Here is a 15,937-nt window from a genome sequence, read left to right on the forward strand (position 1 = left end):
TGCCAGCATCTTGCTGTGAGCCCATCATTCCAGAGGTGGGTATGCTTATTCACCTACAGAGTAGAGAACACTGGCCTGGAAGCCAGGAAGTCAGCATCTAATCTTGTCTCCGACATGAAATGGCTAGGACAGTCACTTAACCTCAGGGCTTCAGTTTTCTCACCTGGAAAATGAGATCTACTGAATAAACCTGAATTGATAACAAAAAAATTAAAATAACAATGGCTCAAACTCCAATCAGGAAATTAGACTTGTTAGTAATTATGAAAACCTCATGAGCATAGAAGCTACACTCAGTAAGATTTGATAAGAATAAAAAATGATCAGTGAATCAAACCTTCCTTTCAGTGTTTACATGGAAACTAATTAATCTCAGGAAATGTATTTTTAGTAAATAAAATTAGGAAGTATTGAAATGGTTTACTGGATTTCTGTAGAAAACTTAGCTTAATGACGTTTATCCTGGAAAAAAAACATCCTTAAAGAAATTCATTGGTGTTGCTAGTACTCTTATTAAAATTTTATATTTCTAAGTGTGGGATCAAAGCTTTGTGAGATGGAAATGACAGTTCAGTTGTGTGAAAATAAAATGTCCTGCATTTCATAAGCAGTGCACAGCAGCAAAACAGATCATGAACAGCAAGTTTTTGTTCATAAAAGTGCAGAGACACCACAAAAGGAGCAGAAGGTTGGGTCTCGAAATGACTGCTATGGGTTGTCAACAGCCAAGGAGAAAGAGGATTAGACGCTGAGACCCAAGGATAATGCTAGTAGGGGCTCGGAGTCAAAACCAGTGCAGAGACTGCCCAAGATCTTGGTTATGACTGGGCCTGAGACTTAACATTCTACATGTAGTACCCACCACCCCACCCTGTGTGAATGTGTAGAGAGAATTATGACATTCACTGAAGGTCATTTATACTATTCTAAACTGCTTGCTAACTGAGCCTCTGGCTTTAATGAAAATAGATATTTCAGATTTTTGTTAGAAGATATCTTACAGCTAATTCAGTCCAATCTTTGCATTTTACAGACTAACAGACTGAGGCAGATTCTATAACAAGAATAGAATGGAACAGACAACAGAGATGGGTAGACTTCTAGGCCAGAATCCACAAGGGGCAACAAGAAGCATTCATTTCTCATCTGATCTCTGAAGACTGGTAGGAGCTGCCTTTGGTTTCCCGGGCATTGCCTTATGGGAATCCATGGGGAAAACTGCTCGCTGGCTCAGTACTCTGTCTCTTCCCTGGGAAAGCAGTCATTCTTTAAGTGGACATTTTAGGTAACCATCTGGAGACAAGTCTACTTTGGTTTCGATTTTTAAACGAAGAGCTGGGGTGCCTGGCGGAAAGTGAGGTTTCTTTTTTGGCAGAGACATACACATGCTTCTGTTTTGTGTGTCTAATGCAGAAAAGCAAGTCCGCGGTTAAGCTCCGTTTTTATCATTATCAGACGCTTGACATTTGAACAGTTTTCCCGGATCCAAGCCTCACAGAGAATGCCTTTGTTAACACCGGAGAATTTCCCTTCCTTCACTCCCCTCATCGCCGCGCACCACCCCCAAGCCAACACTGAGGCACTAAAGGGGAAGGATCTTCGCCAACATTTTAAAATCACCTACGTAAAACGCAGATCCCTAGCTGCGTGGTAAAACACTCCCTATCACAAACATATGTGCGCCTCATTTCTTTTGTTACTCATTCTTTGGCAGCCAGAGGAGTGCCATTTTATCTCTAAATGTGTTCTGCATTCACAGGAAGGGTCAGAAGGCTTGGTGTGATATTTGCCACAAGTTTCTGACTTGCTGCCAGTCTGTTTTCCCAGCTCCAAGGCACGCGCTCCCCCACAGAGGCAATCTGGCCAGAGCTGGACGTCTTAGGCAAAGAGCTGAGCATGAGGGATGCGAAATGCCAGGCACTGGAGTGTTCCACAAGGCTGGTCTGGGGGACACAGCAGGCCAGGGAGTGGAGCAGGCGGCAAAGGATGCTGAGGATGCACCACGTGTGCCTGGGGCTCTTCGCAGTGGTGCGGTGGATGGGGCAGAGGTGACCCACACGTCCCCATTCCCTGGAAGCTCAACCTCAGCAGCTTGAATTTACTGATATTCCTGCTTTCCCCATGGGTTGATTTTCAATGAAATATTTCCCTGATCTTGATTTTTACTATTAAAATTTTTCCTTTTGTTATGCATATTCTTGTAAGTGGCCCAGAGTAACAACAATAATAGCAAACATTTACTATAAGTCAGGGACTGCTCTAAGCATCGCATACCGATTAGCTGATTGAATCCCTGCAACAGTCCTATGAGGTAGGTATTATTATTATTCCTGTTTTATAGGAGGAGAGACGGAGGCCAAGAGAGGTTAAGAAACTTGCCCAAAGTTGCATAGATAGTAAGTAGAAGATTTAGGATGCCTGATGCAAAAACTCATGTTTTTAAGCATTACATTATTTGCCTCTACATATAGATAGGAATATACATACTATGTGTATATAATACATACTATATTTATATAAACACATACACACATGCAAGCACAGAGAACCAAATATTGTTCACAGTTCAACTCAGCAACATTTATCATTCCTAAGCTAGTCCATAGATGAGGTTAGAAAGCATTTTTCCCACTAAAACAATGTCGGTGGCAAAGCAAATTATTCCTGTGGGAAAAGAGATCCTCGGGATAAACTTAAAGGGTTTGCATGTTGAGGGTCATGATACTAAGAGGATAGCAGGAGTATAGTTAGACTTTGAACTGGAAGGGGCCAAAATCTGAACACATATTTCTATGGAACAAAAAGAATCTTGACATCATATACCATAAATAAAAATCAATTCCTTCCAGATCGTTGACCCAAAAGTTAAAGGTAAAACAATAAAGCTTCTAGAAAATAACATGGGGTGTTATATTCATGACCTTGGGGCACTCTTCAAAAAGACACTAAAAGCACTAACCATAGAGGAAAAGACTGATAAACTGGACTACATCAAAATTCAGGACTTCTATTTATCAAAAAATGCCATTAAGAAAGTGAAAGTAAGCGGCAGAATGAGAGAAGACATTTGCAGTGCATACAAATGACAAAGAACTCACATCCAGACTTTATAAAGAACTTCAACAAATCAAGAAGATACAGACAACTCAAGAGAAAATGGGACAAAAGATTTGAACAGGCCCTTCACAAGAGGATATCCAAATGGCCCACAAATGAATTGAAAGAGGCTCTTCTTCATTAGTCATCACGGAAATGCAAATTAAAATCATAAGGAAATACAGTGTACATCACCAGAATGCCTAGAACTAAAACTGATGGGCCAGGGGTTGGAGAGGATGTGGAACAATTTGAACTCTTGTACACTGCTGATGAGTGTGTAAACTGACACCCTATAACTCAGCAATTCAAATATCAATACAAATCCCTTGTCTCCTCAACAGAGAAGTGAATATATATATATTAAAGAAATGTATAATAATGTTCATAGCAACATTATTTCTAATAGCCAAAAGTGTGAAGCAACTCTGTTAAATAGGTAACAGTACTATTATTATCTGTAGATAAAAGTAGAATAAATAAATAAATTATGTTATGTATATCACAGAACACAACAAAGAAAATGAACTAGCAGCTGCCACATGTGAGAGATTAGATAAATCTCATAAAGTTGAGCAAAAATGCCACTCAGAAAAAAAGTACATATTGAATATTTCCATTTATATAAAACTAAAAAACCAGTGAAAGTAATCTAGTGTGCAAGGAAACAGGATAGTGGTTGGGGAAAGAGTGGAATTAGGGATCTGGTTGTGCTCTACTTCTTTATCTGGGTGGCAGTTACGTGGGTGTGTTTACTTTATGAAAATTCATTTACCTGTACATTTGTGATTTATGCATTTTTCTACATTATGTTAGAATTCAATAAAGTTATTTTTAAAAGGAAAAAAGCAGAGTCAATATTATATTGCACTGTCAAAATTATGTAAAAATATTTGTCTCTATATGTAGGAATCCATTGAAAGGCAATTTCAGATGTTGAAACTGCTGATTTTTCCCTTTCTCTTTTTAAAAACTGTTTTGCTTGCTATGTAACTTAAGTAATTTACAAACAGATAAGTAAACAAAACAAAAATTAAGTCCAGATCAGTTTTGCAGTTGGAAAGCCCTGATTTGTCTAGGAATTCCATCATTTTGGTGGATGAGTCTTCGAAGTTAACTATTTATTGTGGCTCCCAAGTCAATACTAAATTTAAGATGCTAGTGCTCAGGTTTACAGAAGCAGACAAGGGCTTATTTAACACTTCCCTTCTTCCCCTCTTCTCTCCAGATCTCTTCTGCATGTAAATAGATGCTCATCTTTCTCCTTCCTTGGTCCCATTTCCAAATTTCATGATATATGCTGTTAAGTTGTTTTTGCCCTGAGTCATTTAGAGTTGGCTTTTCAGCATACTTAATTCTTTGGTATAATTTATCTAGTTTAGAAACTATAATTTCATAACTTTTCCAAGTTAGAGTTTCTTCTTACTTGATCCCAGAGATGTGCCTCAAATGTTTCCATTTTTGTATGCAATATGTAAATTTCTCACATATTTTTTAAAGGTTAGAATGACTAGCAGGGAAGCAAGGGTCCCTTTTTTTCCACTAGAATAATCATAATTTCTACTCTGCCTAGCATTTCTTATAATATAAATGAGTGATGCATTTCATAACCCAGTGACCCCTTATGAAATTGTTGTGAACACGCTATTATCCCAAAGCAAAGTGCCTTTAAGGTAGTGCACCTCTCACCAATTTCTGTTTGGAGCATGGATTTGCCTAATAGAAAACCTGAGCCTTAAAAAGCTGTCATTCCACACACTCGGGGCACAGAATTGATGTACAATGTTGCCTCAAATAAAAAAATTGGGGAAAAAATTAAGTCCAGAAAGTTTAACTTTCTCCTCTTGCCTAAGCAAAAGCTTACTCAGAAGCTTTCTTGATTTTTCCAAAAACATTTTGTTCTGGAGGTGAACACAATGTAATCATCACCTAATCATTGAAGAAGCCCTGTTTATCTTTAAATTGCTGAGGTCTGCAAACTGGAGGCTCAGTGCATGGGCTTGGCTGGGAGTCACCTCTGGCCTTAATGTGGAGACTACTGCCCTGTCAACTCTGGAAGCTCCACTGATTTTCTGTTGGGGAGCATGGCTACAGGTATCAGCTAGAGTTTTCATCCTGGGGCTCCATATGTAATATAAAAACGTGATAATAAATTTTCCTTAGGATGTGATGTCAAACCTTCCTCATGCAATTTGACATGTTCCCCTTTCCTCCCAATAGTCTATAATTCATTCATTAATGATTCACCTCTCTGGGCTGAGTATTGTATTTTTAATTGTCTCCTTATCTCTTGAATAATACCTAAGCTTTTGTCTGGTTTTACATTGTCTTATGTACTTTTATATGAACTCAGACTACTGTTCCCTGTGAAAAGTGGAACCACAGAAGACGCATTTTGCCTGTCCTATGGTTTGTATGACTTTGCTTAAGGCCCATCATGTCTTATTGGTATGCAGTCTTTATTTTCAGCCCCATCATCCCATTCCCACAACCTGCATGTCCCCAAGTGTCTTCATACCTGATGGAAGTCACCAACCTGCCGTACATAACCAGCCACTTCTTCATCATTGCTAAAGATCTTCCACACTTTTCTTTCCACATTCCTGTAGTCTTGGGATCCTTTCCACTCCATGGCTAGCAGGGAGCGCTCTGTCAGGGAAGCTGCCACAATGATGTCCAGTTGACCATTGTAGACCAAGACCTGAAATGAAATTGATCCATCAGCCAATACAGGAGTCAGCAGGTGAACTCAGTGAATATACTTAGGAATCGATAGCTAGAGAGAGAGAAAGAACATGAGCTTCTCTGAGACGGTGCTCAGGAAGTCCAGCCAAGCACACCAAAGGTGTTATTTCCTTCCAACTAGCTCCACACACCAACAACCTGAAATAAACTCAAGTCTTGTCTCAACCATTGCATTCTTCCAAAAGGAATTTCTTCATAGGAATCTGCATAAATAAAGACCTCTCTTGGTTGTAAAAGCATTTGTACTGTATCGTCCAGTGATAGAGGTTTTAATTGGATATGCAGCTATGTTAAGGAGGAGAAATGAGGCCACAGTTTGTGGAACTGAAGAGTGCTACACCCTAGGATTTTCATGAGAGCTGACTTTCATTAACTTTGCTTTCAGGCACCAACGTGGCTGGTGAGCTAGGCATTGGGTGTTGCTAACCCATATTGCTCTCCTCTGCCACACTGATCTGAGTGGCAACTATTATTCTTTGAGGCAGATAGAGGCAGGTGCCTTCAATCAGTTATTTGTTTTGTCTGCCATGCCATTTCCAACATGCCTTTAAAAAAATATGATAGCTGCTTGTCAAAAGCGAGCAATGTCCTTTCTTCCTGGAACACAGATTTTTGCCGAACTGATGGCTGTTATAAAAGAAACAATTTGAGATGACTCTTCTCTTTTCTTCCCAAATTTCAATTTACTTAGAAAAGAATTCAGATAATTCTCAATGCTGATGAAGTCATGGTGAAACTGCTGGGGACAGTGCAAAATGGGAAAGCAAGGTTCAATCCTCCACCAAAAAACTTTAAAATATTGATACTTCTTATTCCAGTATTCCCAGGGTGTGGAGTGAATTCTATGAAAATAATCCCAACTAAATAAAAATATTATATAACTATATTCATTGAGTCTTATTATGATTAAAACTTGAACACCATCTAAAAGTCCCACAGTTGGTGAATGGTTAAGTAGATTGTGGTACAGGAGTTCTATGGAATAGTGTAGAACCATTTAATATGCTTGATTGGACCATGTAGTGATATAGAATTGCTTATCACATAATGTTAAGTATGAAAGCTGAAAGTCAAACATGAGAGACATCACATATTACAGTTACAATTGTATCACAGTTACAATTGTATAAAATAGGTACACATATTCATATATATATGAGAAAGAAACTTTTTTTAAAAAAATGAATGTTGTTGATTAACTTGGGTGGTGGAAATCTGAGTAGTTTCTTTCCTACTCTCCTTCTGCTCTTTTTATGCAACTATCAGAATATTAATTCTCATAAAGTATCATCACTCTATCCCGACAAAGAAGTTTTTCCTTAACTCCATGTTACCTTTGTTCTATTTAGAATCTCTGATTTGGCCTGAGTGGAGGCTTTTGGTTGAATCCTCAAATTGGATATAAAATCTTTCACTACATATGTTTCTGTCTCTGCCTCATGGTGCAGCCTTCTTAAAAGACTTAAACATAATTAAAAAGCCCAGGACTTTTACACACTCCAAATCCTCAAGCAGCGGAGAAACAGGATTCAGATCAAGATGAAAGAGCCCTGGGCCCCCAAGTGCAGAACACGGGCCCTTTCATCTCACCCAGTCACCGTCACCTCCCCCACTCTCCAAGGGAGAGACCTAAAGGAAAAAACCTGGATAGATTTAAAGCCTCTTTTTAAAAAAATGCAACTAAATTATAGCCATAAAATATTTGCATTGTTTATACAAAGAAATTGCCTCAAAGACCTCGAGTACCTATGGCCCCTGCAAAACCTCCTACAGCTGTTTTGACTAACAATATGGAGACAATTATATATGATCTGTACCAGGGAACAAGGATCCAATACTTCACCATTCTAGAGCTGATTAACAAAGATAATCTACTATAAAGTAATCTTCCCTTTAGAGCTGATTAAAAAAGATAATATTCTATAAAGTAGTTCGCCCTCCAGAACCTAATGAAAAGATGCGGATTAAATAGCAAATAAATACAAAAGTGCATCTATCCATTTTTCCTCTCCATGGCCACTGTATGCTGCGTGCATCTTCTCCCCTAAGTGTCTTTCTCAGCTTCCTTTACTGACTATCATAAGTATATTTTAAAATCAATTTGAATTTTTTCATCCTTTAGGGATGATTGCAAAATCTACAGTTTACAGCAAAAACAGGCTTATTTGGACAGCCTTACAATAAATCTTTGTCCAATCAAATTGAAAAGAGCTGTTTCCTTTGTTAGTCAGGACTCATCATAAACAAAAGCACTAACTCTCTGGAAGGAGGCCGTGAAGGGCTCAACTGTACTAATCTTGCACACATGATGTGTGTTTTGGTAAAAATAGGAATCTTTCCTTTGCAAAGCAAGTGCAACATTTTTAACTTCTAAAGGTGCATAGTCGAATGCAACAACAACAAAAAAGAAATCAGATTAATGATCAAGTGAAGCAAGTTCAGAGCTGGCATTTAAGGCTCCCAACCTTAAATATAAGAATTCCAGAGCTTTTATTTTTATCTAAATGTCATATTTACTCTTGTCAGTACCCAAAGGAACAACCCAGTTGTTGCAACTCATCTAGAGCTCGGTGGATATGGAAGGCCATCTAAGAAACCCGGGTCGGTGAGCATGAGGCCAGTTGGGCGCAGAAGCCAGGTGGGTGCAGCATGGGGGTATTCTGAAACCCAAGGGCATATTTGGCTACCACCTCCTGATAGTCAAGTTTGAGGAGAGGATGGCCCCGGCCGCTTGGCCAACCACAAAGGCTCTGCACACATTCACCCCTTATCCCTTGGTAGCACGACCAACTGTCCTGGCTTGACCTGGACCAAGGAATTCCCAAGATGCAGGACTTTCTGGGCTAAAACTAGGACAATCCAGGGCAGCCCCTACCTCTGAGGTTTGCTGGTATTTTAAGCAGCAATTTCCAAACACAGAGGACAGAGAGATGAATGCAGCTTTTAGCTCTACTTCCCCATTAGTAATGATTCTAACAAAACAGGGAGCAAGGAAAAGGCTGGTTGGAGTTGGTTTCTAGTGACATATCAGGAGGCCCCCTAAGCACCCAAATTCCTCACCTTCCTTTCTGGTCAGTTGTTAGGCCTCAGTTAAGGAGAAAAGGTTTTCCTTATGGAGAATATTCTCTTACTTGATTACTTAGAGGGCTGGATGGTTAGTGCATTGAAATTGACGGTTATGTGATAACATGAAAAATTCTTATGTTATTAAAGATCAATGAACAACTATGCATCAACTTGTTTGTACTCTATAATTACTACATTTAAAAAACATGCATCAAACTTGGGAGAAAAGTCTGAAAAGGAATACATCAGAATCCCAGCAGTTAAGTGGAATTAGGGGAGATCTGTTTTAACTTGACTGCTTTCCAATTTGGGGGGAATGTGATAACAATACTTTTTTGATGAAAAAAGGAATAGTACAAATAATCCTACCAAAATGTTAGGCACCTCCATTTGGCCAAAGTTGGGTCTTTATTGAGGAATAATTTGTGATAATCCAACTACTACTAGGTCTCAATTTCTCATGACAATGAAATAAAAAGAGTAACTTTAGTTTATAGACAAACTCGAAAACTCATTCCAGAATTTAAGCATTTATAAGAGATGGCATTAGGTGATTTGGATTACAGCTTCTTTTCCTTTCCTTACTTAAAGGCAGAGATAAGGAAAGCATTTTTATTATATTCTTTACTTTTCAAAGTGCTTTTATGTGCATATCACCCTATTCTATTTTTATGCTGCTTCAGGACGTAAGGATGAGAAGTATGCCCGTTATTTTTGCTACTTAGATCCCCAGAATTGTCCCTGGTCTCTAACTTCCTTCAGCCCAATTCTTTAGTTCTTCAGTGGCTTCTGTGACCTACCAAGCCTTCCATTCAATTCCTCTCACGCTTGAATTAAGCAGTTGTTCTGTTGTGAAAAAGCATAAAATACAAATTCCTGCACCATTGGGTCAGTGCCCAAAAGCCCCTGGACATGCAGCTTAACTCCCATGAGCTTCAGTTCCCATTTCTGGACATGAAGCTAGTGAGACCTACATCTACCCATAGTGAGGATTAAGGAAATAATCCACTGAAAAGTCCTAGCACTGTGCCTGACAGGGGATGCGTTTAGTGAGGGTTAGGTGCTCCTCCCTCTTCCAGTTGATGATTTGATAATATGATAATAACTTGAAAGACTTGACAAAGTGCTTCTTTTATAAAAACCTTCAGACTCTTTCAGACAATGGTCTACGGTAGGAGGAAATTCAGCCAAGATGAACCCTGACTATGTAGTCAAACTCCAGAAATAACATGTCTTTTACTTCTTTCACTACACATGGTAGCCACAGCATCTCTGGCGTCTTTTCTTGGTAGTCAGAGCCATAAATACACAAATTAATCTTTTAAAGGAACTTCTGGGTTTAATGCATAGAATTCAAGATCATAAGAAATTTTCTATACTTAAATGCTAGAAAAGTATGGTAATGAGTAGAATTTTTAGAAAAAAATTTTTTGAATAATAATAGAACTCTTTAGTTGTTGTCCTTATTATGTTCCAGGAACTGTGCTAAGCATTTTACATCCATGATCTCACAACACCTCCAGAAGGCAGAAATTATTTATCCCACTTGAGACATAAGGAGGCAGATGTGTGGGAAGGTTGCTCAGAGTGCCCACGATCACACCACTTGGGACAGGGATTAAAGTTCAGACCACTTCACTCCAAAGCTCGTGCTTCGCTGTCCTCTTCTACATTGCCTCACTGCCTAAGTTCACTACTCCCATAAAGAACACATTGATCTGAGGGCTTATTCTATATTTCTAATTCTGCATGCAAGGAGCAAACGTAGAAGTACATATATCCCTTGGAAAGGGTCCTAGAGAAGATTCAAAACTCAAGTAATGAAGGAGACTATTCAGAGTCAAGAGCACAGCCTGTATCAGTTTGAATCCTATCTCTGCTGCTTACTAGCAGGATTATTTTAAGTTACACAGCCTATCTAGATCTCAGTTTCCTCATCTGTAAAATGGGTATAAGGAAAGCACATATCCCAGGGTAGTTGGGAGGGCCAAATATGTATAGGTGTCCTGTAACCTAAGAGCAGAGTTTTATTCATGTTTCTGTTACTTTTTATCAAGGAAAAACTAAGAATAAAAAGTTTCTGCACTGGAGCGCAGAAGTCTTAAATTAGCCACCTGAGGCCTGCATCCAATTTGCAGACATGTTCGGTTAGGCCTCATGATGTTTGTTTTGTTTTATTTTTTAATTAGAAGCCAACATTTAAATTTGGGAGGGGGGGGATATGACCATGTTGGGTCTCTATTTCCACAGCCACAATGAGCTAACACTGCTTAGCAGCTGACCCTTAGACACAGCCCCAACTCTTCCTTGGCGTCTCCCCCTCCCACCCCTAGAGGTACAGGGGTGGTTACCATTTATTCCAGTGCCTATGCTGCTGTTTCTCTTACAAGAGAAAAGTATTTCTCTGTACCCCTCTCTCTGTCATGGGTAGAAAAGAAAGACCAAGAGGGCATCATAAGTTTCAACCCAACTTTTCCAATGAATTTGTTTCCTTTCTGGAACCTGCAGGCTGCTGAATTTCAGTTTCATCTGAAATGGAAGGGAAGTGGCCTTTGCTGGGTTGGAGAAGAGAGAGCATGCACACTGCGTGTGTAATGCTGCTTGTTTATTTAATTGATTCACATGAAATCGTTATTATTCAAACAGACAAATATTTACAGAGCCTAAGGGCTAAGGACAAAAGGATAAGACAGGAAAAGATGTGGCCCTGTCTTCCTAATGCTTCAGATTTTTTTTTTTTAACTTAGGTTTTCCTTAAAAGAGGTCAACAAAAATCAGTTTCACTTAAGCCTTGCTAAAAAGTGAGTCCTTTCAACATTTCAAACCATAAATATTTCAGGTTCTGGATGTCCATAAGTTAGTAGTTTCTTCATGGATTTCTCTCTGCAAGAAAACCTAGGTAAACTAAACAAACTAAAATAAAATAAAACTAAGCAAACAGAATCTGATGATGATTAACCCTTATTTTATGCAGCATATGCCTCTGAGGGACAAATATTTTATAAGGAAGAGGTAAAGCAACCAGTCGGCTTAGCCAAAGATTCCTGTAGAGCAGCATAACAATAACCACCTTCAAAGACTCATACCCTCTAAATTTGGACTTTTACTCTGAGTAAATTAGGGGATGCCACACAATAACCAAAGGTGAAAAAGGAGATCTGTGTTTTATTATGGCCTGTATAACTGAATATTTACAAGAATGGATTTGGGGCAGAAATGAACCAGGAAAATAATTTTTGTGTATACATTTGCATTTAGGTACATTTTCATTGTAACCAGTATAAAGGCATAAAATGAATGAAAATAAATCGTATGAGGGCCACTACCAATCTAAACTTTCAGCTTTTTTTTCCTTAAATAGAAATAAAAATCCAAACCTAAACGCACATGCTACTGACAGAGAACACAAAGCTTTTCTCTTTATTTCTCATATTACCCCTCTACTTATTAGGAAAATTACAGAAATGCCACAGACAGAGGCTTTCATCTCTCAATACAACAGGAAAGCAAACCGTGCTTTTGTGAGAAGGCTAGATTTTTGTTGTTGCATTTTTAGATGAAAGATTTATGCTTGCATTTTGGCCCATTTACAGTACATCATAATACTTTGCAGACAAAGTTATGCTCTTTTTCCCAATGATCCAGTGACCCTAATCTCTAACATTCTGTGGTTTCCTGTTTGGGGAAATGATTGAACAGCAGCCTAAGCTATTCCAGGCTGTGCAGCATTCCCAGTTGGCTGCTATCTGTCTTCGTTTTGAATGTTCTCCTGTTCACTAAAAAAAAATTTTTTCTTAAGGAAGCTTTCCCTACAGATGCTAAATCAATGAAACTCCTACAAAGCCTCTCTCCGCACTTCCTCTTCTGGCTGCCTTACTCATCATTCTTCTATTACAAACTCCAATTTAGCGGGAAGTTCTCTCAGCCTGAAGCGATTTGCAGGGCCTGCCAGTGCTTTCCTCCCCCACCCCCAACAGAAGAGAACTAATTTCACTAACACTCAGCTCAACAAAGGGTCATTCCCAAGGGTGTGCCAAGAGCTCAACTGCAAAAGGAAAACCAAACTTCATCTGAGGAGTTTAACATTTGAGAAACGTTTCTGACTAGAGGCAGAGTTGTTACCCTTTCCTGGACAATGGCTTGTCTCCAGAGGCTCATGCTTCTGGTCCCAGCTCTTCTCGGAGAATTCTCAGGGTGTTTAGAGCTGTAATAAGCAGGAAGCCTGAGTCCCTAGAACCTGCTTGGAGAAGACTGTGGTAGAAAAATAATGCGACTACTGAATGAAACACTTCGGCAACCAAGTTATTCTTCACTTCCAAGTTTAAGGAGAAGGGAAGAAAAGGAAAGAGGGAAAGTGAATTTAGAATTAACACCCCCATGTGCGCCTGCCATTCCCCTACCAGCTGGCTCTGCCAAGGAGAGTAAAACAGACACACACACACACACACACACACACACACACACACAAAGGAAGTGGAGCAACAGGTATGAGTGAGTGTCCGGCAATTATACAAATAATGCTTCTCAGCCGAAGAAAATTATTCGTGCTTTCATGCAACTTAACTCTAAATAATTCAGCTGCTTTTAGAGGGAACAAGATGCAAAACCACTTGAAAAGGATCCAGAAAGTCTTTGCTCCAACCCAGAGCTCCTTGAAAAAAAGCTCAACTACCTAGAACAACACACTTAAAATTACTTTTATTAATAACTCATAATAACATTTTTTTCCTCCAGTTTAAAGATAAAAGTCTGGGGTCACTTAAGGGGATACTTTCCTCTGCTTCTTATGTCAGGGTCTCATAACCTGTTTCTGATTCCTTCACCTCTCGACAATCTCTTCTGACTCTCATCACATCCCCAGATAGGTCCCTCCAAAAGGAATGTCCTCCCTGGCTGTCAGGATGTGGCTCCAGGGTCAGACCCACAGTCATCTCCAAAGACCGCAGTGTGCTTGCCAATGCCTCTACCCTACCGAAAGGTGGGTGAAGGGGCCAATCTCTTCCTTTTTCCACAGTATTCCATGTGTTTAATTAACCAGTATACATTTCTGCACACATCAACCAACAAAAAGAAAGAGCAATCATGCAGAAAGAACAAAAAAAAATGCCTTTGATTTATAATATTTTACTCCAGAGCATAACCTTGCACTGCTCAATATGCAAGCAACTGGCCACATGTGGCTAGTGAGCGCTTGAAATGTGGCCAGTCAGAATTAAGTTGTGCTGTAAGTGCAAGATACACACCAGATTTTGAAGGTTTAGTACAAAGAAAAGAATGTAAAAATCTCATTAATAATTTTTTAATATCAACTGCGTATTAAAATAACATTTTTGGATACAGATTTGGTTAAAAACTTTTAATGTGAGCTTCTAGAAAATTTGGAATTGCATATGTGGCTTGCATTATATTTCTGTTGGACAGCACCAGTATACCTTGGGTTTGGTATATCCTGCAGGGAAAATTGGTCCCTTTGTCAGTTGCCAAATGATAGAAGTAACTTCCAAGGACAACCACACTGAGAGGAACAATATGTAGTTCATGAAGCTGGATCAAGCAAATTAGAAAATATGTCCATATGGCAGAGGAGCAGATGCTCTTACAACCTCTATTATTACAGGAAAGAAGATAGGAGCAGTGGGAAAGCCATCAACTTTCTCTGCCATCAACTTTTCTCTGCCATCTCCGTGCTCCCCAGCATTATGGTGATCACTCCAGTTCAAGAAAATAATAGCAATGCCAGAAGTTGAGTGGATTCACCAGGGATTATGAGGGGAAAAAGATGAAAAAGCTGTGAGCCCTGCTACATCCTGTCATCCCTTCTGCCCAGGTAGGACAGGAAAAGGGCTTCCCTGCTGAACTGATCCAGAAAGCAAGCAGAAAGCAGGGTAGTATTGTCACAGGAGAAATGCTAAACAGGCTGCAAAAGGCATTAATTCTAGGGCAGGTCTGGAAAGATTCCGTAAAGTCGAAAGGGAGGCCGTGGAGAGCTCGGGGAGCATAGCCTCCAGCAAGGTGCAGATCTGCCCTGGACTCTGGCTGGCCCCTAGATGCACCAGACCCATCCAGCATCCCCTTCTCCCATGACCAATTTATAGTCCAGCTTAAAAAAATTCTACTTCTCTTTGAATAAAGATTACTTGACCTTCCTCTTAGAGGAGGACTGAGAGTGACAGTAAGTAGGCACTTCTCCAAAGAGTGAGCAGTCTAGTGGTACAGTCTTTTGGAATATTTGTGCCATCTTTTTGCATTTCCTTTTATTACACCATGACACAAGGAATAAAGACTGAATTGCTGCATGGTGACAATTATTGCACAATGGATGCCACCTGTTCTTATCAAACCTCACTCCCCCTAGGTAGGTAGAAAAGTTAGTGAAAAGTTTCCAACAGGTAAATCTTCTCCATAAAAGAAGGCAAGTGCCTGATTGCACAGCTTAGTTTTCATCAACAACAACAAAAATGTCAAACTGATGCTCTGTGCTCTTTGTGTTTTTATCTACACAGGAAAACTTGGTATCAATTGGTGCAAGATTCTCAACCTCGTATTCTCAATGGTTCTATTCATCAAAGCCACCCCATTACCTTGCAATTAGGTTTTTTGGTGTATTTTTCTTCTAAAAACACAACTCCCCCCTGTTTAGAAAGTAAAGCTTCCTTTTCCCTTTTCTTTCCAGAGAAGGTCAAATAGTTCCAAAGAATTGTGCAAATCACTATAACAAATTGGGGACTGTCTTGAGGCTGAGCAAACAGACATGAATATTCAGAGTGACCATTGCTCAGGAGGCAGGAAAAATCATGACCCAGGAAGGCAAGGGCTTCTGCACAGAGTGCTTCTTTCAAAAGGCTTGGTTGAGAGATCTGCTTTCATTCAGTCACGGGTAACACAGGAATCCAGTGTTATTTTGTTGACTGTTACACGACAGCACGTAGGAGTTACTCAGAGCAAGCAAGTAGATGGCACTGGGGCATTGTCGAACAACTTCTGCGGGGTAAGCCAGGCAAACCCCAGTGATGAAATGCCTCCAGGAAGA

The 15,937-nt window shown here is 39.6% G+C and overlaps 1 protein-coding gene across 1 annotated transcript in view; it reads right to left on the minus strand.

Moving 5' to 3' along the window:
* The window catches only part of CPVL (carboxypeptidase vitellogenic like), a 118,584-nt gene that overhangs the window by 24,355 nt on the left and 78,292 nt on the right, over positions 1–15,937 (minus strand). Inside the window, 1 exon segment of the mRNA XM_037836969.1 lies at positions 5,615–5,797. Coding sequence (XP_037692897.1) covers positions 5,615–5,797 — 183 coding nt within the window.

Source organism: Choloepus didactylus, chromosome 5 (assembly GCF_015220235.1).
Source record: "Choloepus didactylus isolate mChoDid1 chromosome 5, mChoDid1.pri, whole genome shotgun sequence".
Lineage (NCBI taxonomy): Eukaryota > Metazoa > Chordata > Mammalia > Pilosa > Megalonychidae > Choloepus > Choloepus didactylus.